Source organism: Nasonia vitripennis (assembly GCF_009193385.2).
Source record: "Nasonia vitripennis strain AsymCx chromosome 4 unlocalized genomic scaffold, Nvit_psr_1.1 chr4_random0003, whole genome shotgun sequence".
In the NCBI taxonomy this organism is placed as follows: domain Eukaryota; kingdom Metazoa; phylum Arthropoda; class Insecta; order Hymenoptera; family Pteromalidae; genus Nasonia; species Nasonia vitripennis.
Window position 1 is genome coordinate 430299 of NW_022279638.1, and position 26462 is coordinate 456760.

Below are 26462 nucleotides of genomic sequence, written 5' to 3' on the forward strand. Positions count from 1 at the left end.
GCGGTAGCTCATAAATACTGAGTTTTTACAATAAATTTGAAAAATAATAAGGGAAAACGCCTTTTCTCCTTAGCAATTGATATTTCTCTTCATTTAACTGTTTATCCTTGCTAAACTCTTGCTTGAGTATATTTAAATCTTCGAGTTAAGAAGACGATTTGTCTAGAGGTGATGCCATAAATCGTGAAAAGTCGATAAATTTGAAATTAACATCGCTAACATCAATGTATTTCGTAAATAATATAAATTTCTTTTTTCTTATATGTAATAGGTCGACTGGTACCAGGTATACATTGACCAATATCTCTCATTTAAAAGTGCGAGTCATATCCATTTAGATTGTGGAAGATCATTGGAACAGAGCGAGAGTCTTAATAGTTTAAGTTACGCTTCTCAGAGGCTGCTCCTTGATATCTGAAGCATATTTAAGTATATAATACTTGCAATCAGGATGCTATAACACTTATTAGGTGAAAAAAATCACCTCTAAATTAATATATAAGTTTCTTACAAATGTGACAAGCTGTAGCTCGCTGGAAAGACTGCTCTTGCTCCCAAGTCAATGGCTCAATAGGTATCGGACACCAAAACACTGTTTCAATGTTTTAAACAAGTTGTGAAAGCTCGCCATCAAGCCATTTTGCAGGATTAGGTCCCCTGTAGCTACGATAATACAAGAATCAGCTGCCAATGCAGCGTACACTGTCACAGCAGTTTCTTTCTTAAGGGCAGTCTTGATTCAGCTTTAAAATAACTTTCATAAATGTTGGATGTTGCTTCATCTAACTGTTTTAAGTTCGTGATTTCGTGTAAACACTTAGATGTGACTTCAAAGCCCATGAGAAACGCGATTGTTAACAGGAACTTCTGTTTTTCGAGAGCATTTGCAGCACTTTGAAGCAATAGATTCAAATGTCTTGAATTCGTATTATCAAGCTTAAGCCTTTTATCTACATTTGCAGGTATATCTCTAGAACTTTCAGCTATAAGCCTGTAGGCTTCTGGATAATATTTATAGGCTTCTTGCAATCGTAGACAGACATGATGATTACTCTCATAAAGGCACTACTAGAATGCAAAACAACGAAGTCGCTTTCCTTTTATAAGGGTTGCAAAAACATGCGCAAATCCCCTTTGTTCTTGACTCGAAGCACGTATTTTTTAATTGCAATTTGATGTATTGATTGTGAAAGCTGCAACGTTATTTATCACAGTAACATTATATTATAAACTGTAAAAATCATAGAAAAACAAGCGTGTTACTGAAAATTATTTAATAGTTGCGGCTGCGAGACATCAAACGAATTCATAAAAAATCAATGCATGCATGATCACCTAACAAAGGATTATATTCATTGTAAACAAGTTCCAGGAAAGCTTATGTAAATACGCAGCTAGCGTTCTTACAATATACACGCATCTCACGCATGATAAATATGGGTTGCAGTCTGATATTAGCAACGAACATGTAACCTAATAATCTTAAAAGTCTGCGAACAATAGCAAGACGCAATCCAAAGCTCAGAGAGGATATTGTTATCGTTGTTAAATAAATGCTTGAAAGGGTTCACATTAAGCAAATACGCAATATGTTGCGCAATAAGCTGCTCGCCAGCCATTTCGTCCTCGCAGCCAACAAGTCGCACGCATGGCAGCGATAGAGGGGTAGAGATGCTGTCCTTGAGGAGTCGGTACAGCAGGGATGCTATGCTGCCCGAAGCCACCCTGTACAACAGTTAATACTCATTAGAAGCCGCAGCAAAAGATCCTGCAAGCTATAATCTAATATGACAGCGGTACGATTGCATCAAAACGATACGATGCAATGTGTAAGAGATAGGATAACACGCATTTGCCGTATGAAAGTGCGTGGCTAGCTAATAAATGTAACTTGATCCGCACTCGGCTAGCTGCATCAAGTGCTGTCGCGCGTTCGAGAATTTTCTCTCCCTTGGTGCTGACCTTAAGCAGCCTTCTGCAGATAGCAGAGATTCTGCTGCCCGAAGTATGTTGCCTGAAGCCACCCTGTATACCCCCCCCCCCTGCATAACTAAAAATTACTATTTTTGTTAAACGTTATAACTCGCTAAGTAATGTTCAGAATGTTTTGAGAAAGTTTATAATTTTATGAGGTTATGAGTATTATGTGGTGAGAAGGTATTTAAAATATTAAGGTTTAGGTTATGATTTGGTATTGTGTTGGGTGGTGGACGGGAACAGCGCCCCTCTAACAGCAAGCCGGCGTGATTTTTGCTAGGAAAATCTGTCCTTCATCAGTAAAATAATTATGATCGAAAATATTTTAAAAAAGCATTAATATACTGTATATTTGAGCACCTTGGAGCAAAAAATTATTCAATTAATTATTTGTTCAATCACGTGATTAAACAACTGATTTGTTAGGTGATTTATCGAATGATTTATCAAGTGATGATTTGGCAAAATTCATTAATCGATAAATCACTTAATAAATCACTAGTAGATTTTCTGTATGTAACTTAATTGCCGGAAATAAGTATTTAATTAATATATTATGAAAAAAGTTTATTTGTTTAAAGTCTAGAAACCATTAAGTAGTGTGTAAGGGATGGAGAGGAGACGAGTCGGAAAGCGAAAAAGAGTAGACACGGGCTTGAAGCACGGACCCCAAAATTAACAAGCGGTACCTCTATCCACTGAACTAAGGTCTACGATGCAAGCGCATGCTATGCATCGTAGTACGGCTGTACGGACTCTTATCGTTGCCTCGTCTTGCTACTCGTGACAAGTGATTAAGTTGCCTCACCCCTGTAAGTGTCACCCTTCTCATATTTCCAAGATTTTTATCAAATCTCTCTAATTACCATAGTCTTTTGCTAAGAAAATTTCTCCTTCATCAGTAAAATAATTAAGATTAAAAATATTTTAAAAAAGCATAAATATACTGAATATTTTTAAAATATTTTATCTATTTGAACTATAAATTTAGTTGGAGGAAGCTATGTGCCAAGGAATTAGTAGCAGTTATTATAGTTAAATTCAATTTAGAAATGTTTGTTATAATCTTAACAACATAAAACTATTGATATTGCGACGTGTAGCCTGCTCGGCTACACGTGTACACTATCACTAAATTATCCGCACAAATAATGTTGTTTCCTGCTGCAATGTACCATTAACGGGAAAGGCGACGAGCGGGGAAAATCCACAGTTAATTGTGGCCCCACGAAGCAATAGCACCACCGGAACGATACCTAAGCAGACGCGAGCGGTGGTGTTGAACCCTCGACCCGCGCCTGTTGGTTTCGAGTCGCTGCAGCGGCAGCTGGATCAGCTGCAGGCGGCGTTTAAGCGTCTCGAGGCTTCCCGCCTGCCCTGCCAAAGCCCAAAGAGTTGCCCGCGAAACCTACTCCTAAAGAAAGTAGCGCCGCTCTAGCTCTAGGGGCTAAGAGTCGAGTATTAGCCCCGTGCGCCCCGGCTGAGGGTAAAGAAGTGACACCCGCCGTAGTTAATCGGAAAAATAGGACGCGCTCCAACGAAAAACGGCCGGTTTCGGACGAACGCCATGCGACGGCGAGAAAAGACCGGCAGAGCGAACGTAGCGTCCGAACTCCGGAACGTCGACCTCGCCGGGAAGCGAGTCGGGAATCGGAGACCGACTATTCACGACACTCGCATCGCAGTCATGGGAGTAATCGATCGCGCCGTCCGGTCGGCAGAGGGCACCGTTTTCGCGATCGTACAGTTTCTCGTTCTCCGAGTGTGCACTCGCGCTATGACGATCATCGTGGACGCCGCTGTGACAGACGGCATCGGAGTCGTGATTACCTTCCCCGAGAGCGACGTGAACGACGGCATCGGCATCGCTATGAGTCAAATAGCGGAGATTCATTCAGCGACGATCGCAGCAGCTATTATAGCCGTAGCTCGCGACGTAGTCCTCGACGGAGGCACAGGTACAACGACTCCTCCAGTAGTTCGCGGTTAGACTCCCATAGTGGTGGGTGGACGAGTGACGGAAGTACGCGTAGCGATCGAGTGCGTTCGCGGAAAATCGAGGCGTTGACCAAGTCGCTTAAGAATTGGAGGCTACGGTTCAGTGGGGCGGAGGGGCGGTCCAAAGCGGAAAATTTTTTGTCCAGCCTGACGGAGTACGTGCGTACCCGCCGACCGCCCTCTCGTCGGTTGCTAAACTGTCTGTCCTGTCTATTTACGGACGATGCCGCGCATTGGTACCGAGGCGCGCAGTCAGATTTCCATAGTTGGCGGCAATTTCGAAGGGCTTTTCTCTTCCGTTTCATCGGCGAGATGGATGAGTAGGAGGTCAAGATGGACCTGGCGCGACGTACGCAGGAAGTCGGCGAGACGATTTCGGCCTATATCGCGTACTACAAATACCTACGTGGTCATTTGCGCCATCCTCCTAGCCTGCGTGATCAAATAGCGACGGTGTATGCGGGATTGCTTTCCAAATACAGAAATTTCATGGTAAATTTGCCACGTTATGCGTTAGACGACATAGAGCGTTACGGGCACCAGTATGAGCGGCACTGTAACTTAAACGCGCGCTGGGTTCCGCCACCGTCATCCGACAAAATGAATCTCCCGGGTTCGGCGTACGGAGTCTGGGAATAAAAAGAAGGGAAAAGAAGTAGCTGTTGCCGAATCGCCGCCGGAAACGGGAAGCGGGCCGGGAAATAATAGTGCCGGTGGAAATAGTCCACCAAATAATGCGAATAAGGGTCGTAATAATCGAAAGCAGAAGGGCAATAATAGAAATGGGAACCAGTCGAATCCAGGGCCTAACAATGCTCCGGCAGGGGGCTCTAGTCCAACGGCGTTGGTACAGGTCACGCCCTCGGAAACGGAATCGACGCACGTGGCTGCTAGCGACGGATTGCGAATTGGGAATCAGCCCTGGGGAGGAGGCAATCCTCAAAATTGCGCAGCGAATTCTCCCCCGCAACAGTACGTAGCGCCATCCCAGCCGCAGAATAATGGGATCCAAGTAGTTCGCGGTAACGGACCGTGTTTCGGATGTGGAATAGAGGGACACCGCGCGGCTAACTGCCCAAAAATGAACCGCTTCGAATGTGGCCAAAGCGGATATCGAGCGGCGAGTTGTCCGAAACGATTAGCGCGACAGGTGTACTATCAGCTGTGTAATAAGGAAGGGGTGGCGGTACGCGAATGTTCGAATTGTAATATCCTCCAGCGGTTGGGAAACGGAATCGCGGGTACTCAGCTCAACCCCCAGGGACCCGCGAAATGAGGGGGGTTGAATCTACGTTAGCGCCGATCGTTCCAGTGGATCCTGGTTTGGTCATTGGCGCCGATACCCGCGTAGTAGCATTGGGAAGGGTATCACACGAGGCGGAGGGTGAGGAAGAGTCGGATTGGGGAGAAGAGTGGAAGGGTTTTAACCATAAGGAGTAGCCGCTCACCCGCGAGAAGAGTCGATGTCGAAGGAAGAGGCGAAGAAAGAATTGGCGCCGTTCGACGGGACGCGCGACCAATTGAAGTCGAAGTAGAAGGAAGTTACGAAGGAAGAACTGGCGCCAACCGAATTAATTAGGGGCCAGCCGAAGTCGGAGTCAGAGAGAGGTATTTTGGAAGAACGCTCACCCCCCGCGAAGTTAAACGTTGCGTGTGACCCCGAATCAGGCGGAGAGAAGTTCGCGATCTCCATCGGTGGGCGGGCGATCTTGGAGAAAGGTAGCACCGAGTCCGAGAGCGATAAACTGAATCGTTTGCTCAGACAGGCTCTAGGCTCTGAGTTAAGCGAGAGTTTAGCCGATGATGCGACCGATGATTTTAGTGATCCGAATAGAGGCTTACCCACACCTCCTGAGTCAACGGGTGCGGTGCCTCGACGCTTTCCGGCCGTGAGGTGCTCAGTGCGTTTGGGGGGTCCAAAACCCTGCTTAGTGTGGTTTCGGAGGGGGGAGAGACTGATGAAAAATCAGTACAAAACGACCCTGTAGCGACCGATAACGTATCCCCGGTGCGTAACATCGAGGAGATAGTCGATGACAATCGGAAATTCTTGCGATTATGTCTAGGGGGACGTTGGTATACGGCGCTGGTGGATTCCGGGGCGTCGGTTTCGTTAATGAAGGCGGATGTCGCCGAACGTTTCGGCTCACGTCTAGAACCTTGTGATACGGTCATCAGGGGGTTTAACGGATATAGCGCCGAGGTGAAGGGTGCGTTATTGCTTAAACTAGATGTAGATGGAGTACTCAATCGACTGAAAATTAGGGTTGTGGAACAAAGCTACCACGATATTATTTTGGGGATAGACTTCCTAGAAAAATGGCGCGTGGAATTAGCTCCGTGGGATAATCGCTGGCGCCTGCCAGATGGGGCGTGGCATGATTTTAGCGAGAAGGCCTCAGTAAACGGGAAAGAACTCTACGCCGAATGCGCAGGGTTGTCAGAACTCACCCAGTCGGAGCACGATAGATTACTAGCCGTGGTAAAGAGATTTTTGCCGGAAAACCCGCCAGCAGATTTGAAGCCCATTTGGTTGATAAAACATAAAATCGTGTACGTGAGAAATAAAGTCGTTAAGCATAAGCATCGTCGTTGGTCGCCGGTCCGTTGGGCTATCGCGATGCGGGAAATTGAAGAGATGCGCCGAATGGGGGTAATAGAACGTTCAAATAGCGATTTTAGTAGCGCCCCAGTAGTAGCGAATAAAGAAGGCGGGGAGAAGAGATTTTGTGTAGACTATCGTGACGTAAATGACGGGACCGTTAAAGATGCGTACCCACTACCGCCAATAGATAGCATATTGGATAAATTACGGAATGCGAGGTACATTACGAAGATAGACTTGCGGAAAGCCTACTTTCAAGTGCCGCTAGACGAAGATAGTAAAAAGTATACCGCGTTTTCCATGCCTGGATCGGGTCTATGGCAATTCACGCGAATGCCATTTGGGTTGGCTAATGCTCCGGCGACCTTTCAGCGCCTGGTTGACAGCTTATTTGGACCCGAATTTGAGCCCTACGTATTTGGATATTTAGATGATATTATGATCGTAACGGAGAATTTCGAAGACCACCTGAACTGGGTGGAAATCGTACTAAAGCGGATTACCGAAGCGGGTTTGACCGTTAACCGAAAGAAATGTGAGTTCGGTTGTTCACAAGTGAGGTATCTGGGGTATTTATTAGACCGAGTGGGGTTAAGGCCCGATCCAGACCGAATAGCGCCGGTGTTAAAGTATTCTCCACCCAAAACGAAGAGACAGTTGCGCCGATTCTTAGGAATGGTGGGGTGGTATAGCCGGTTCATCCCGAATGACTCGGAAATTAAAGTCCCCCTGTTGAAGCTTTTGCGGAATACGCAACCGTGGGTATGGGAAGAGGAGCAACAAGAGGCGTTCGAGGCATTAAAGTTAGCCTTGACTCGCGCTCCCGTTCTCGCGCGCCCCGATTTTACAAAGAGGTTCACGATTCAGTGCGACGCGTCCGACTTTGCAATTGGCGCGGTACTTACCCAAGAGTTTAAAGATGGCGAGCATCGAATCGTGTATTTAAGCCGCGTATTATCGCCAGCGGAGAAGAATTACACTATGACCGAGAAGGAGTGTCTGGCGATGATATACGCGATTAAGAAGTTGCATCCGTATATGAAAGGTTATGGGTTTACGGTAATCACCGATCATAGCGCCTTGCGTTGGCTCCAAAACCTCAAAGACCCAACTGGCCGATTAGCGCGTTGGGCCCTTGAGTTGCAACAATGGGACTTCGAGATCGTGCATAGGAAAGGAGCCAACCATCACGTACCCGACGCGTTATCTCGTAGTAAAGGAAAAGATGAAGAGTTAGTTAGCGCGTTCGACGTATTTACAGATGAGTGGTATCTTCAGCGCCGGCGAGACGTAATGACGTCGCCAAAGAAATTTAGAGAGTGGAAAGTCGAGGACGAGATGTTATACAGATATCGCCGCGACCCTTTGTTAGACCCGATTACTCACCCGTCAGAGGGTTGGCGCCTGGTGGTGCCATTAGAATATCGCCCCCGAGTTTTGAGTGACGCCCATCGCGAAGCCTCGTCCGGTCATTTAGGAGTAGAGAAGACTTATGATCGCGTCGCGTGGGAATATTACCGGCCGGGAGTGTGGCACGATGTAAACCATTATGTACAGGAGTGCGACAAATGCCAGCGATATAAAACTTCTCAGTTAGGAACGGCCGGTCAAATGGGGCAGAGAATCGTGGAACGACCGTGGGCGGTAGTAGCTGCCGACCTGATGGAATTTCCCACGAGTAAAAGCCAGTACAAATATCTGATAGTTTTCCAAGATCTATTCACGCGTTGGGTCGAATTAAAGCCAGTTAGGAAAGCGACGGGCCAAGCAGTAGCAAAGGCGTTCGAAGAATTGATCTTATTCCTTTGGGAAACCCCCTATTTTCTTCTAACGGACAACGGGAAAGAGCTCATAAACAAAGGATTCTTTGGAGGAGTATGGTGTCATCCACGTAACTACACCACCGTACCATACCCAGGCGAATCCGGTAGAGCGAAGTAACAGAACATTAAAAACGATGATTGCGACGTTTATAGGGAAAGATCACCGAAATTGGGATCAACACCTGCACGAATTTCGCCACGCGGTAAACACGGCAATGCAGTCGAGGTCCCAAAATTGAATTAGACCCTTCGGTCTGGGTAGATCGGGTAAAACGGTTTGATGCGCTTCGTGATATAGTACTGAAACACTTGGACCAAGCCTGGGGAAAACAGGCCGCAGTATACAACCGAGGGAAACGCGTACTAGAATTTGAGGTGGGCGACATTGTACGTCGGAAAGTACATTCCCTCTCCAAAGGAGTGGACGGGAAGTGCAACACGTTGGACGCGAATTATAGTTATCGCCACTCGTGTATATTCTGGAGACCAAAGATAAGCGCCATACTGCCAAAGTCCATTAGAGCGAGTTGCGTAGGTATGTGCCTCCGCGGAACCGTGCCGCGAACACGTAGAGCACATCGCAGAGATGGAAAGCGAGTGTGAGCGGGAGCTACGCGCCATCGAAGACCAGCGGGAGAAGCTGCGCCAGAGTCGGTCCCGGACCGACATGACACGGGCGGCGGAGATCTGGGCCCATCGGAGCCCCGTGTGCCCCAGCACAAGCTCCGTGGAGGAAGAAGAGCGCTGGAGTGCCGGGGTCACGGACACCCGAATTCCCCTGCCCCTCACGGAGGAGGAGAGAGAGGCCTACCAGCGGGAGGGAATTCTGGTGGAGGAGGAGCCCTCTGCCCTCGAGGAGAGTCGCGCCGCGGTCGACGAGCTGGATGCATTGGTGGGAGATGGCGATGATCTCACCATCACGATCTCCAACGAGAGGGCGGAAGCAGTGGGGGAGTACCCTCGACTTCGAGGTCCCAACGGCAAGAGGCGAAAATACAACCCGTTGCGCCACCTCGAGTTGGAGGACGTTGAGTCGGTGGTGTCCGGACCGGCTCGCCACCGTGACCACTCCCCCCCCCCCCCCGGATCGATCCACCGATCCGTCGGGAAGCCGTGAAGGTACGTATGCCACTAAACCAGCGCCACGGAACCCTGTTGACGGTTCGCGACGTTTCAGGTGGATATCCCATTCTATCAGCCGCCTCCCGCGCCGAGAAACACTCCGCTCATGTCCCGTCTGGAGATTCCGGGCGCCGAGAGTGACTCGAGCGGGAGTCCTAGCAGAGGTGCGGTGCCCCGTCGCTATGGTGGTACGACGAATACGGGCTCCCGTTCGCGTTCGCGCTCGTCGCGCCGGAGAGCCGCGGTAAGGCTCGACGGGATCATGTTCGGAGGGTTGACTCCCATCGCGACGGACCAAACTATAGGCCCGCCTCCCCGGACGTGCTTTAACTGCTGGCAGCTGGACACCGTCGGACAGAATGCCGGGCGCGGCCGACCCGTTTCTGTTTTAATTGTGGCCGGCAGGAAACGGACTTGGCGAACTGTCCGCGGTGTTGTGACGCCCACGTCGTCTATTTGCGCCACCAGGGATTTCGCCCGAGGGGACGGGGAGATTCCGAAGGAGAAGCCGGGAGGCCCGGTATCTGGGAACACCCAGCCCGTGGCCCCCAGATTGACGTGCCACCAGCATCATACGAGGAGGTAATGGACGGTAGAGAACCGCGCCACCGTCCCGCTCCTCGCATGTTGCCGCCCAGGGTGGACCGGGAAACGGGTCAATCCCACAACCAGCTGCCGAGCCTCTGGAGGGAGGTCCTCCACAACATCGCTACGGCTCCGCCGGAGGTTCTGGCGTTGCTCAGGTCGCACCTGAGTAGAAAGTTGGAGTCGAAGAAGAAGGTTGTGTAAGTTATTGCATATTCGACACGAGGTCCTCTAATTATTGTTCTGTGGATGTATTGGTTGAAGTACGCGACGCGGAACGAAGGTACGAGTGCCAAGAACTAGTGAATACTCTCATCGGTGCGTTGAGACGCGGTCGATCTAACGAGATCCCGCCATTTTAATAAACCGTTTGAACCGCTGTCGATTGCTCTGCAATCTAGCAACGTGCTAGGAGAATTACTCAAGCCTCTGTTGATCGTTAAATGATCCAGAAATCCTCGACTAATGGTGTAGCCCCGCTGTGAATCGCTAAACAATCCAGCCTCGAAAGAAAGGGGATTATTGAGTCGCTGTAGAATCGATATACGATCCAGCAATAAACTCTGATATTGTGTAGCGCCGCTGTTGATTGCTAAGCGATCCAGCTTCCTTATAGACAATCGCCGAGCCGCTGTCGATCAACAGATCCGGCAATTAGGAGAATATTAGGTAGAAATTCCCGTAAAGTAGTTGCATGGCGTCGTCGCCGGTCGAACGGCGGTAGCGTTGCCCTCTCAACGAGCAGTATTCGCAGCCTCGCCTTACGAATAACCGCTGTTCGCCTCGCCACCGAAGTATCCCTTATGGCGAGGATTGTCGCGACGTTGTAGGAGATTTTCGCGATTTCCAGCACACCTTCCCACTGCGAGAAACACGACAACGAGGAAAATAATGCCAGCGATTCCCTGCGGGCAACGGTAATGACCGAACGCCATCTTGACGGACGCCGCGTCCTTTGAATGCGACTCCGACGCCATTTTGGGACGATATAAATACGGGATTTAAAGTCACGGAAGCACGGAGGCTCTTGTTTGTTTACTAGTAAAAGTTTGTTGTTGTTCATCAAACTAGTAACCGGGTATTATCATGTTTATTTGGTGAGTTAGTTTAACAGTGAGTAACATAACGCCGAGTTTAAGACGGAATTATCACGGACAACCTTGTAATCAGATCAAGTCTGATCCATACTGGGGGTTGCAGAATATACGATTATTGTTGTTCAGAAGAAACAGTGTGTAACAAGCTTTATTTCTACACCTCTGCCACGCCAGGCATACCTGTTCCTAGACCTACACGTTGTCCCCTTCTGTAGATGTAAGAGTCCGCGGTACGAAGATCGAAGTAAAAAACAAGTATAATCTGATTGTTTGCGTTACCGGTTCAGTTATAAAAAGCGCAACATCACAATATTCAGAATAAATTTAAAGCGAACAAACCTCTTGAAAAAGATGAGCTCTTGATAAGTCATCAAGTTTACTTTTGTCGATGACTTTGACAGCAACTTTTTCTCCTGTAAATACATGTCGAGCTAGTTTTACTACAGCAAAATGACCTTTTCCCAACGTTTCTTCTAAGTCATACAACCCAGCTATCTTTCCATCATAATTTTTATAAGTTTTACTCATATTGAACCTGAAAATATAATTCATGATCAGATAAAATTCGGTAAATGTAGTTAATTTGAGAACATGAATCGATAAGGAAATGAGGTTAAGGGGGTGTGCTTTTCAGGCATTTGTATCGAATTTTGTTGTAGATGGTTTCACTTTATAAAATTTGCTTAACAGCTAAAAATTAATTTTTGTAACACATGCACGATTTCCGCCTTTTTTAGGCCTAAAAAGCGGCCCTAAAGAGATCTTTTTGGACAGTCTTGAAAAAAGCGGAAAAATATCCATTTTTGCCTGCTTTTTGAAAAATTGGTAAAAATGATTAGAACATGCAATAACACACACACACACATATGATAAAAATATCAAAACTGAAATCCAACGGGAGGGCAACGACAAAAAGAGTCGGTTGGAAAACAAAGGATTGTGATAAGGAGACATTCCTGCTGGCTCTAGAAGAAACAGCTGTCTTGATCTGCGAATGATAAAGTCGAGCAAGTAATGGGAAATATTACCTGAGCCTGCGACGCAACAATGCCAAGGATGGCTTCCAACAATAGACGACCTTCAGTATACTGGTGGGATAAAGATATTGACGCGGCCCGCAAAGAGTGTCATCGAACCAGAAGACGGGAACAGCGGGTTTGGAAGAAATACTACAAGATTGGTCGTGGTAAAGAAATAGTAGACGCCCTAAATAAAGAAATGAAGAATGCTAAACAGATACTCAGCGTCGAAGGATGGTTGGTGCGCAGTAAATAACTACGTAAGGACCATTCTCAAGAAAGTTAGAAATGACGAAGAGAATAGAAGGGAAGGACAAGGCGAAACAACTGAGTGAAACTGTTGCTAGATGAAAGCCACACCAAGATGAAAGTTGAGCCTAGACTCCATCACCCGATGCAGAGAAACGTAGATGTCAGGGTTGAGTCTGTCCAGAGGATGGCCGGTCGATGCTGCAGGAAGCAGACGGCTGGACGATGCAGAATAAGGAAGACGGCAGGGCGATGCAGAATGAAGAAGACAAGTTTGATCCTGTACCCATAATCACCTTGGTGGATGAGGGATGTATGGAAATGTAAAAATTCAAAGGAGAAGCCAAAAAAGGCTAGTTAACGGGCCCCACGGAAGTATTGTTCAACGATAGTACCTGTGGGGACCCGTTATCGGAGGGCCACTTGTGCAGAGCTTGCTCTGCCTACGCCACATAAAAAAAACACACACACATACACGAGGATGCCGATACACCGTTTGTGGCGAGTCTCATGGGTGGCTGATAGGAAAATGCTCATCGGTACGTAGAGGTCCCCTAAACGTGTCGGAGGGTAGGGCAAGAATAAAGTATGCTTGAGGGGCCAAACAGGTTAGGGGAAGAAACCCTGAAAATAAATCAAATATAGTTAGTGAGTTTAGAATAACACTACTGTAAGCGGGTAACGCGACAGAGAAATGTCCTGCTGCCGGTTCTTATCGGGTAAAAGCTCCGGTGTCCGACGCTGGCTCCATGGAATTTGAAGGGGGGGGGGGGACTCACAAGCTGAATACAGAGGATTTTCACTTGGTCACTGCAACGAAGAAAAAAGTACCTGCTTAGAACGCAGAAACGCACGGCTACGTCTGGGTAACAAAATTGATGAACTGGTCAATTTTGAAAGGAGAGGCAGAATACGAAGACTACCCCAAGTCTGCATGGCAATAAACCGAGCGTAGTTGACACGAAAAGTCCTCAGATCACATCTGCCACTCAAGTCATGCAACAACCATGGAAGGAGGTAGCAATAAAAAAAAAAAAAAAACAGAAAAGAAAAGGAAGAAAAAAAAAAGAAAAATAAAGAATACGGTAAAAGGGTCACGGTGGCCAGAAATCAAAAAGGCCAGAGACTACCAAGACCGATACCTGCAAGGCCTGACGTCCTGATCGTAAAAACTACTGCGGACAAGTCCTACGCTAATATCCTGAGGCAGATGAAGGCAGATCCCAAACTGGACGTACTGGGAAAACTGTCAACAGACTACGCAAGACAGCGGCTATAGATCTTCTACTCCAACTTCAGCGCACCGTGGAACTTAAGCCAGCTGAGATGGCGGACTCACCTGGCAGGTAAGAGAGCAGCAACGGATAACTTACGGATAGTGGCAAGTTACCGACCATATGGCGCTAGCGTCGACTATTTAATAATCCATCTGAGCGCAGGTACATGGCGTGCGAGTATAAAGCATTGGAGAGAGGGATGGCCCCGGGTATTAAAGGAGCTCTGCTGCGCTGACGGAGTCATTCGCTTTCAGATGCATTAACTAGGCCGATAGGATGAACTGTTGTCATTTACCGACCAATCGTCCGGATACTCAGTATGCAACGAGCATAGCGCTTTCGAAAGGTTATCCGGGGGATTATCTCTCTCTCCAAATAGAATATCAGTTTGCAATCTTCTGTACATTATGCTCCATATATAAATAGTTATCTTCTCTAATTAAAGTCTTTTTAACCTGATTTTATCCACCTCCCACCTCTTCGCCTTACTCTTTCTTAGATGTAGACGTGAGATAGTGGTTCCTCCCGAAGCATCTCTTAATTGCGCAGACCATTGATCATCACCCGTAGTGTCGGATGATCCTTGGTCATTCACTAAATTCGTCGGGTGTGCTTATATCTTCTCTAACAACTACTCGGATACAGAACTTACACGCGGTTCACGGCTAACATAAACCCCACCGTTTCACAGCGGAACTTTAACAAGTGGTGGAAATGGTCCGACAAGCCAGTGCCGAAGTAAGAACTCTGCAAAAGCAAGCGGTCTTTGGAATAAAGGGCCTTGATATATTAACAACCAAGGTTAATATAGTGGATACATTACAAATGAAATTTCAAAGTAGCGAAACGTTTGCAGTGGAGAAAACGACAGTAAAATAGGTGTGACAGACATACAGTGATACGCAGACCGCGGTCATTGAAATGCTAGCGGCAATGGCTGAATAGGTGATGGGAAAATAGAAAATCAAAATAGAATTAGTAGGTTGAAGAATCCAATAGGTACAACGAGGGACACGGCCACTTAAATGTTATAAATGTTTAGGTTTTGGGCATCTCGCCAAAAAGTGTACAGCAACATCGAAATAACTGTTGCTACGAATGTGGGAGCAGAGAAAATAGAGCAAAAGGCTGTAACAGTCAGCCGAACTGCGTACGCTGTCAGGAAAGAGACGCAGAAGGAAAACTCAACCATGCAGCTGGTAGCTACACATGCGCAATCTATAGAACTGCATTAGAGGAGTTAGAAAAACAAAGATAATGAAGATAGTGAAGCTAAATCTATGCACTGTGTGACAGACAGCACAGGACTTACTTATTCGGTAGTCTGTGAGACAGAGGTAGAAGTAACTATTATATGTGATCAGTACAGAGATTTGGGCGAGGCATCATGGGAAACGGACAACACTGGCAGAGCTAGTCTTGAGAAATTAAGGACTCGTAATAAAGGCTTTGTCCACGCAAAGGTAGCAGGTACAGCTTCTATGCCTTGCCTAATTGACCGATGTAATAGTTTAAGCGACAGCTAGATCGACTCGTGCAGGATGGTGTCAAAAGAAATCCAGTAATTATCGCAGACGATTTTAAAGCATAAGCGAGAGAATAGGGCAGTCAGAGAACTTATCAAAGAAAACGGGGGCTCTTGGAAGCTGTTACGTGACAACTTTCCCGATTCGCATTTGAAATAATAATTTCAAATGTAGAATCGAGAAAGTTCTACACGTATAAAGGTACAGCGAGACTCAAGGCCACAAAAGTATCAAGTGACTAAGAATCTCGCTAACCTAAACAACTTCCCCTCCAACGGCTAGAGGCGCACGTGCGGAGCTACGTTGCAGTTTCGGCGCGCAACTAGTTGCCAGGCCCCGTAAGGCCTAATGAGTGCAACAAGTGCCGACACTGTAACGCGGCTAAGGGGAAGTAAGATGGCAACGGCGTGGGAGGTCCGGAACCTATTCCGAGCGCTCTCGAACCACGCGGCTCTCTCACTCCGTGATCGGGCAACGAAGCCGGCGGACCATTAGAAAGATTTCTTTTAGAGCTTACATTTTTGTAGAACAGATTATTTAGAGAAAGGGACTTATAATTTAGAATCAATTAAGAGAAATTTATGGCCATTCAATTGTGATCAATTACTAATACAGAACAAGTAAATGAAATAATTCATTTTGTCCAATCCCCTGGAATTATTAAATAAACCATTTGGAGAAATCGGATTCCTTGAACCAGAATATTAAGAAGAAGGAATAAGGTAAGAAATTAAAGTAAATTATAAACAGGACCACGTAAATAACAAAATTAAAGGAGAGAATAAAAGAGTCGATCGTGGGAGCAAATCGTATAACTTGACCATTTATGCATTTGCTCGATAACTGTATAGTTGTCCGTTCCCACCAAACTCGTTAGAAAACGAAGCATTATGATAAAGAAATGTTTCTGCTGGCATTGGATGAAATGCAACTGCTAGGATCGGCAAACAGGAAGGCTGAACAGATGATGAAAAATATCACTCGAGCCTGTGACGCGGCTATCATGAAGAAGAGTGCACAACCGTAGATGGCCACCAGTATACTGGTGGGACAAGGAGGTTGAGAGTGCACGTAGCTAGTGCCACCGGATCAGAAAATGAGAACAACAAGCAAGAAAGAAATACTATAAAACTGGATGAGGCCAGGAAATAGTATATGCCCACGAAAAAGAAATGAAGGACGCTAAAAAGAGCCTTAAGAGGAAAATCTGCGAAAATAAGTAACAATGCCTTAAGGAATTACAGGACAAGGTCGGACAGGACCATTTGGGTCGACCGTATAAAATAGTAACGAAGAAGATTAAAGGAAGGTCCGTGCCTCCTACAAGATGCCCGGAACTATTACACTGAGTAGTGACCACACTGTTCCTCAGGCAACTGGAAGAACCAAGTGTCATTAAAAGAGGTGTGAACGAAGAGGCTATTCCGACAATCACGATTGAGGAACTGTTAGCTGCTTGCAGAAAGGTGGAAAATAACAAGGCCCCAGAGCTAGATGGCATTCTCACAAATATTTCCCACAACCTGGAAGAAACAGCGCCTCAAGCTCCTGCCAAAAGGAGAAAAGCCGCCTGTTACGTCCTAACGTCGACGCACGTATTATTTCTCCGTTTCGAGTTAGCTTCTGCTTATTTATACAAAACCCTTCCCAAACTAACGAACAGGTTTCGTTGGTCTGTAGGTCAAAAGGCCTCCAACTCGCGAAGTCCAGTCAACCCTCCAGGCAACTCGACAAGTTCTCTCAAAATTATTTTTATAAAATGAGCGGCAGCGTTCAAAGCCTGTTCACTTTACAAAATTACTACCCTTAAATACTTGTTGATTAATTTATATAATTTTCACTTACTTTTCTTTTAGAAGATTGCAGCAAATTCAGAGTTTACTGGACTGTAAACTCCTTTCTTCTTGTTTTTGATAAATAATAAAGTTTTTAGTGATTGATATATTTGTTCCAAAAATAATTAAATGAAATTCCACTAGAGGTGTGCTTTAGTATAAAGGTATATTTTTAAAATCTTTGAAATCCTTGTCCACGCTTCAGCCACCACGACTTGTAATACAAAATTTGAAATTATAAGGGAGCAGCCACCTCGGCTGAACTCCTCGACGAGACTCCATTTTTCTCCGCACGCTTTTCCTACCTTCACCCGGATAATTTGTGTCTACGAGCAAAGGAGCCTTAAAGAATTGCAGGACGAAGTTGAACATAATCCCTGGGGCCGACCTTATAAAGTAGTAATGAAGAAGATAAATGGAAGTTACGTACTCCCTTCCGAATGCACGGAATTAACGCACCGTTTCGTAACTACGCTGTTTCCCTTTCAATTGGACGAAACATATAAAATTGAGGATAGAACAGATAATAAAACTATTACCTTAATCTCTATGGAGAAGCTGCTGACTGCATGCAAAAGGGTGGGAAACAACAAAGCTCCAGGGCATACCCAATATTTCATTTAAACATGCCATTTACGCAAGGCCTGAAATAGAATTGTATAATTGTATAATTCATGTCTTAAGGAAGAAACGTTTTCTATGAAATGGAAAAAACAACGTCTCGTGCTGCTGGCAAAAGATGATAACACACCCGAAAAAGCCGCATCGTACAGACCGCTATACACGCTAGTCACTGCGGACAAGATTCTTAAACGCATAATCTGCGTAAGGATGGATCAGGCCATAGAAGAATCAAGTGGACTAGCTAATAACCAATATGGCTTCAGGAAGAAGCGCTTTACCCTAGATGCTGTCAGCTTGGTGATCGACACTGCCCAATCAGCGATTAAAGGGAAAAGATGGAAAGGAGGATCCAAGAAGTACTGTGCTATCATTAGACTGAACGTCAAAAATTCATTCAACTCGGTTAACTGGTGTAAAGTTCAAAAGGCGTAACGAAAAAAGGAAGAATCCGTGCATATAAAAAGGATTATGTCGGCCTACCTAAAGGACAGAATCCTACTATACGATACAGAAAATAGCACAGAAGCCAACAAATGTGAAATATTATGTACAATAGTTTTGTTATGTCCTAAGCTATTGAAAGCCGTCACCGGACAGTAACTCTACGTGTTATTTTGCTTTCATAAGCACGGACGAGGACAAAGCTTTAGAGCGCGAAGCTCAGCGCCGTCGGTGCTTGACTACCTTCGCGATCTATTTAATAGAACGGCCTCCAGTAACCGCCGGAAAATCTTTCAAAACTGCACTAGTTCCCGTTACACCGTCAAATTTAATTTAAACTCCTAAATTTTAATTCTGCTGCTTTTCGGGTATTTCGTCGAATGGACGTGACTCTAATCGTGATATCGTTATCGCGAATTCGTGATATTCGAGAGGGTATTTTGATTTCTAATCATAAAAGAGAAAAAGAGAAGTGCACGATTGGGGCATGCTTATTAAATTAAAGTCACTTACCTTTTGTTATTCTCTGCTACTGTACTGCTCGGCTACTAGCACGTCCTCTCAGCAGCTTTGGCTAAGCTCCCGAAGCGGAGTACATGCGAGGGTGGATTGGTTCGTAAGGAGTCAGGAGTTTCCAGGTTCAAAATACACTCGCGATTTCGCTTTTTTTCTTATTTTATTCAATTTTAAACAACTTGTAAATAACGCCCGCTCGCAACTATCTGATGTTTTGTTAATTATTTTGGTTTGTCAAGAATGACGAACAACAACGTAAGTATGCTAGTTCGGTAAAGTGAAGATTTTATAAGTGTTTCGCGGCTGAAATTCTTCTAAGTTTTAAATAATAAAAAAGAAAATATCCTAAGTTTTGTACTATCCGAAATATTCTAAGTCCCGAACTGTTAAAATGATTCTAAGTTGCGAGACACCGAAATTATTCTAAGACGCGAAACACCGAACCGAATTCGGGCAGAGCTTGCGCGTGGCGATGATTTTTAGAGTAGACTGAGGCCGTGAGGACCTGTTTCTGGGCTCTTTTATGCTCTCGTAGTAGAGGCGATCTCCGATTTTCGTTTCCTCGGCGGGGTGGGTGTTTGGCCAATTAAGAGGCCTAGATGCAGTTTCTTGCCTTATTTGGAGCGTTTAATGCATGTGACGTTGCAGGGAGGGTTAATCAGAAAACCAGAGTAAAAATCCTCTCCTTTAGTACATCGAGTCCCCTTGTGATCTTCTCCTGTCAAACTCGCCTCTGATTTATCTGCAGGCTCATAGAAGCTTCTTCTATGCATTTTGAACCGACTCGCACGGTGTCCTCTTTGTCGGCTCATCGAGATTCCAGAGCGCGTGACTTATGTGTCACTTGCCGATAGCGCTGCGCTCTCTGTGGCTTAATATACACTGCATTCTAGTGGGAAGAGTATCGATTGATTTGCTTATAATAACTAAGCTTACTTGTTTTTAATATATTAAAATGCGAAAGAAAGTGAGCATTCACACCTTCCCTCTAGTATGAGCGTTCTGAGGTGAGCCTCTGACGCTCACAATTAATTTTTGTGAATTTCGTTTCTAAATCTTATTTCCCTATCTTGCGAGCGTTTACATTATTTCTCCCCTATTGCAAAATCTCACGTGATTTTTCAATTTAAAAATCGAAAAAATGTCTAAAATGCTTTGAAACCTAGTTTTAACTAGGTTTCCTAGTTGAACTTATTTGGGGGGAGGCTCCTCCTTATAGGCGACTACCAATATTAAAAAACTCATTTTTGAATAAATAAGAGGATCCGGCAGCTTCCGGACCAAAATAACAGATGAGATTTTGGCATGAGATCTCGGGTGAGATCTCAGGCGAGATCTCATGTAACATCTCACGTGAGATTTTGCAATAGGGTCAATATATTTATATAACATGCTTTATAATTATGAAAATGTATTTTTTTCTTTAGTAACATATTTTTTTTTGTATTCTCTTTGCATATATATTTTGGTTAACATTTTACATCGGATATCCTTAATTATAGTAATCAGTATTTGTTTATAAATAAGGTAGTTATCATTTGTTTTGACAATACTCGTATAGGTGCTAATATTACTTAATATTCTATCGCTTGAAAGCAAAAAAATTTATAATAATTTTGGTTTCGATTACATGCTTAATTAATATTTTATTTTTTTCTTGATTTTATTCTGTTTTGGTTTTTCTAGATCTAATTCTTAATAATTGTCATGCAAGTACATATAATATGGCTATAATGTAAGCAACTTTAACTCTTTTTAATTTAAATTCAAAAATAGTTTTGATTTTATATACTCCTTTATAATTGTCTCTGTACTTTATCGGGAATGAAATCGTTATTTTTAATAATATTAATAGTATTTACTCTTTAAAAACTTTCTTTTTTGTGTAATTTTTTTTTGCTTCCTTCCTAACGAATCCTTGTAATAGTAAATTTTTGAGTTTGTGTAAAAACATTTAGGAAGTGTGTTTTGATACATGTTTAGTCGAAAAATAGTGTTTTTAGAAAATGTCCGTACGGATGTATGTGTGTGTGTGTTCGTTCGTTCGTAGACATCTGTATCTCAGCTTCTACTTAGTGGATTTTAATCCACCAACTCTCATTTTCTTTGTTTTTACTATAAAATGATGGAAAAACAGTCCGTTTTATATTTTGTAGGCGCGTTTTTTTTATAGCAATTTTTTAGTTTCGAAAATCCAGTTTTTTCTAATAAAGTTATTGAAAAAGTTTATAAAAGTAAATTGCATAATATGCACATGAAAGAAAATAAAATTACCTATCTTTTTACCGTGGAGAATTCATATTATCGTTCGTCGTTTATTTATTATACACCATAAAGTGCAATTTTTTGAAACCGTTATAACTCGAAAAGTAAATGTCGAATCTTTCTAAAAAATTATATGATTATTAAAGGTAATTATAACTATATATCACTTTAATTTTAAGTCATTTTATGCAGCAGATCCGGAGAAAAACATCAAAAACTGAAAAAAGTCTTTTTACTATGGGACGCGATAACTGGAGTAAAAAGGCAATAACCAAGTTCAAATTTTGGATTTAGTTAGCATTGTATAGCACTTCGATCCCTATGTTTGGGTTGTTTATGAAACCAGTTATTTTCAAAGATATTAAGCTTCAAAATTTTGTTTCTCACCCTGTATACTCTATATAACTGAAAACTGCATCGCTTCGATCTCAGCTTCTATTGAATGGATTTTAATCTATACCTAGGCTCGATTTTTTCTGTTTTTCTGTTTTACCAATTCGTTAACAACAAGATTTTCAGTTACGCATGTGTGTTTTTTCATGGCGGTTTTTCGATCACTATTTTATTATTCATTTGAACCCTTTTTAGATTTCATTGTATACACTTTGATGTTCTATAACACTCGGTTAATACTTTCCTGCCGTGTTATAACCAGGGTCAGAAGGGCCCTGTTTATTGTAAATTAACGTCGGGCGTGCAGAAGGCACGGCTCGGCCGACTCAGATCATGCACGTGTTTTTACACGAGCCCGCGGAGGCGGCGTAGGTCGGGTCGTAGGAAATAACACACGAGAAGTTTAGATAAGGAAATGTATATTCAATTGTAACTATACACGGAGGTGCAAACGCCGCACACTTCGACGAACGATAAAGAGAGACGAGAGATATTACCCTGTCGACGTGAGAGAGCGAGAGTGCAGGTACTTACAACTCAGTAGTGGCAGTAGTACTTGACGCAACGGACGTGGTCCAGTCTCGGACGTGGAGATGTAACAGTTCGGACGGGCGTCGCAGCAACTCGTCAGTAACGCACGGACGAATATCGTTCGCTCTCGAGATGCTCGCAGGACTCACAACAAATCCGCGTATATAGTAGCGCGAGCTACTCGTGTGGATAGCGCAGCGAGACTAACTCTAGTCGCGGTTCTCCCGGCCGTCGGCACATCGTTGTCATATCTCGCCAACGCTGTGCGGCCAGGCGGCAACCGCGCTACCTATGCTCTCACTCTCTCTGTCTCTATCTTGCCTCGTTTCTCGTTCTCGCTCGTTTCGGCGCTCGTTGGCAGCTTGCTGAAACAATAATCTTATTACAATTAGTACATGATTAGCCGTTAGACATTTGACGTGCACTCGGCCGTCACAACACCCTCCCCCAGACGCTGTGTACCCTGCCAGGTGTACCAGCTCGCACTCAGTCATGTCTAATTGGGTAATAAGAACTTGTAATAAATATCAATTTTTACAAGGAAAACTTGACTTTTTATTATCATCATTAATTAGATAATACATATAATGAAAGAAGTAAAAAAAAATAGTTCGTTTTAGTCTCTCGACTCTCTTTTTACATACGGCCATTGGCCAGTACGGCAGTCTTTTGCCTCTAAAAAAACATTAAGAGAGAAAGAAGAGAAATAAGTAAAAACAAAATGCTTCCTTGCACGGGATTGAGGTAAGGTACAGGAGGAAATGAAGTGTTTCGGCCGTTAGCCTGAGCTTCTTCTTCTACTTCTTCTTATACTTGTCGCCGTACGTTAAGTCCATTCCATGGACGTTGAAATTGGGGCACTCGTCCAATCGAGCAATACCTCGGTATCCGCAAATGGGGCATTGCGGTCCAGGTTCGGTGTAAGTCGGCAGCCTGTTTTTCGCTCGACGCTTCAATTCACGGTTACGGTCGAACTCTTTGTTCAACTGTTCGTTGGTTAGAGTCGGCCGTTTCTTTACGGCTGTTGCTGCTGGAGCGGCCGTGGTTTTCGACGTCGTGTCGGGCTGATGGCTGGTCGAATCTGGCCTTACGGCTGTTGGAGCCGTCTTCGGGACAACCGGTGGCGCTGGCAATGGTTGCGGCTTCGCTTTGCATTTGGCCTTTAGAAATGCCACGGATTCTACTAGGGTTGTGTCTCCCTTAGGTAAATCCGGCAGGTGGCCATACTTTTCCTTAATTTCCGATCCAATAGCGATGGCTTCTTCCAGCGCAGCGATCAGCTCGGTTCTGAGCTGCGTCGCTCGGTTTCTCGCTTGCTGTCTTCTGACTAGAGCCTGAGCAAACTGTGCGTCTTCTATCACCTGCAGTTCTTTCAGCAGAGCTTGCTTCCTCAGTTCGATCTCGGTCGGTGATTCCGGGATAGCAAAGATCGACCGGTTGAGCAGTTCGCTTCCCACCTCTAATCCGGATGGGACGTTGGCCGGTACTGCTGGCGTGTCGTCGACCGTGTGACTCATCGACTCTTCGACGATTTGTTGCACAATCTCCTCTGCTAACTCCCTGATGTCGTCCATCTTGCGTTCAGCCGTCTATGTGGGAAGAAGGGAATTACGAGTGGAGAATGGGACGGTATACAGAAGAATGAAGCTCTCTAATCGCATGATTTTAATTGTCAACCGTATCCGCCGCCTTTTGCGCTCCCGTTTTCCTAGGAGACAAACTATTCGGAACGTCACGCGGTTTATTTTTCGAACCTTTCGGTCTTCCGCGTTTCGCTTTGTCTACCTCGACGCTTACGGTTTTTGTCGGGTTTACAATCTTCGCCGGTAGTGTTTTGCGTTTTACGAGTAACCGCGTTTGCCTCGGCCTACCTCGCTTTTTCGGTCGCTCGCTACTTGCGTTAGATTCTTCATTGTTGACGGACGTAGTCCTGATGTCGTCTACTTGATCAGTAACTTCACAGCCGTCTGCTGCTGTGATAGGCTCACCGTCGTTTTCTTCTCTATTGTGATACTTTTTCAAATATTCGACAGCAGTCGGTCCATTAACCGTTCCGTTTCGGTCAACTAGTTCGTAAATACCTGGGCTCAGTATACGGCTGATTTTGAAGGGGCCGATAAACGGTGGAGCTCATGTAGCTGACACTCCCTCCGCTGCTGATGACAGTACTCTATTCTTCTTCCAGACTTCGTCGCCTACTGAGTACTCCACGTTTCGGTGTCGGCTGTTGAAATATTTGGCCTGGCACGCTTGCGCTTCTTGAGCGTTATCGTTAGCCGCTTCTTGGAGTTCTCTCAGCTTCTCCATCCTAGCCTTCCATTCAGATATAGCGATCTGATCTTCGTTGGCTATAGCTTCAATCTCCTCTTGTCGAAGCAGAGATTTGGGGTGGCTCGGCTGTCTACCAAAATTTAACATCGCCGGAGAAGTCTGGAGTGAGTCTTGTGTAGCCGTGTTCATACTGAATGCGAACTCTGCTATATGTTCGTCCCAGTTTTTATGATGACCCTCGATATATTCGCGGATCAGCGTTTTAATCGTGCGGTTCGCACGTTCTACGGTGTTCGGCTGAGGGTGATACGGTGGTGCGTACGTATGGTGTACTCCCCGTTCCTCTAGGAATTTATTCATAGCCTTATTTCGGAACTCTGTTCCGTTGTCGGAAAAGAAGACTTTTGGCGTTCCGAACCGTAGAAAAACCCGCTCATTCAAGTTTTTAATGATGGTCTGAGCGTTGGCCTTTCATATAGGTATGCATTCTACCCACCTGGTAAACATGTCTTGAAACACCAGTAAATATTCATAACCGTAAGTAGACTTTGGTAGCGGACCCATTACGTCACCAGCAACTGTTTCCCATGGATGCGAGAAGTTGCGACTGCCCATCTGACCAGCTGGTTTTCTTTGTTCAACTTTGCATTGCTGACAGATCAAGCAGCTTCGGACGTAATTTGTCACATCATTTTTCATCGATGGCCAATAGTATGACAGGGCGACTCTTTCTTGCGTTTTCTTGCGGCCAAAATGACCTGACGTCGCTTCGTCATGACACTCGTTCAAAACTTGAGCTCTTTTCTCTTTCGGAAGTACTAATTTCAAAGCATCTCATCTTCGAAAACATCATCGACGAATGCGTCAGGCCGGTAGGTATATAATTTCCCACCTAATAACTTCCAGCCAGGAAGTTCTAGCGGGTTATCAGTTACTTCCTTCTTTAATTCGGTGTACCATTTGTCAGTTGTTTCGTCCTCTGGTGTAATACTCGCAATAATCGGACGTGTCTCTTCTGCGTCGTCTTCTTCGTAAAGTCTCGACAGCGCATCGGGAACCACATTCATTGAGCCTTTGCGATGTTCGATCGTGTAATCATATTCCTGCAATTCAAGTGCCCATCTGTCTAAACGTCCAGTTGGATTTCGTAAATTACTTAGCCACTTGAGACTGCTATGATCGGTAATTACCAGAAAATGGCAACCTTCAACGTACGGACGGAATTTTTGTATCGCCCAGAGAACCGCTAAACATTCACGCTCGCTCGCTGAGTAATTCCGTTCCGCCGGAGTCATAGTGCGACTCGCGAACGATAACACACGTTCTTCCCCTTCTATCACCTGCGTTAAAACAGCACCAAGGCCTGTGCCAGAAGCGTCGCATTGTAGACAGAAGGTTTTATTAAAGTCTGGTCGGTGGAGAACCGGAGCGGATGCTATCAGCATTTTAGTTTACTCGAACGCGCGTTCTTGGTTCTCCCCCCAAACGTAGCTTATTCCTTTCTTAAGCAGTCGATTTAAAGGTTCAACTATCGTTGCAAAATCTTTGAGGAACTTCCTGTACCACGACGATATTCCCAAAAACCTGCGCAGTTGTTTTAATGTCTTCGGAGTCGGGTACTCGATAATCGGAGCGATTTTATCCGGATCCGGACGAAAACCGTCCCTGTTGACGAGCACGCCAAGATACCGCACTTCCGATTGACAAAAATGACTTTTCTCGCGATTTATAGTCAATCGTGCTTTGGCTAGCTTCGTCAGCACGATCTCTAAGACTTTTAAATGGTCTTCGAACGTTTCGGTACAGACGATAATATCGTCCAAATAGCTGCAAGAGTGTGGTTCGAGATCGGGCGTAATCAAGGAATCGATCATACGCTGGAAGCAGGCAGGAGCACCAGCTAAGCCGAACGGGAGACGTTTCCATTGGAACAACCCCATCCCCGGGACCTTGAATGCTGTATACGGTCGACTTTCCTTTTTTATTTTTATCTGATGGTAAGAGTTGCTCAAATCTATCGTCGATATGTAACGAGCACATTGAAGCTTACTCAAGATAGTATCCATGAAAGCTAGGGGGTAAGCGCTTACTTTGGAAACTTTATTTAATTTGCGGAAGTCGATGCACAATCGACACGGGACTAGCCCAGTCGCTGAACGAAGGCTCGATGATATCTGCTGCTAGTAACTCTCTTACTTGAGAAAAGAGCATTTCTTCGAGTTTCTTCGAAACCGGATAGAATTTCTGCTTGATCGGACGACATGTCTCTACCTCTAGATCGAACTTCACCAAGTTCGTAAAGCCGAGC

General features: G+C 45.0%; 1 protein-coding gene across 18 annotated transcripts in view; it reads right to left on the bottom strand.

Annotated features, from left to right (window-relative positions):
* Positions 1-26462, bottom strand: part of LOC100679361 (SNF-related serine/threonine-protein kinase) — a 738484-nt gene that overhangs the window by 336577 nt on the left and 375445 nt on the right. For 16 of the 18 annotated variants that reach the window (XR_004227330.2, XR_004227328.2, XR_004227331.2 and 13 more), the window contains one exon: positions 11547-11742. The exons of the other annotated variants lie outside the window; for them this stretch is intronic. Coding sequence is in view for 12 of the 16 variants with exons in the window: in XM_032601897.1 (XP_032457788.1) it covers positions 11547-11742 (196 nt within the window). In the remaining 4 variants the exon portion in view is untranslated. The remainder of the gene's footprint in view (positions 1-11546; positions 11743-26462) is intronic. 18 annotated transcript variants of the gene reach the window in all.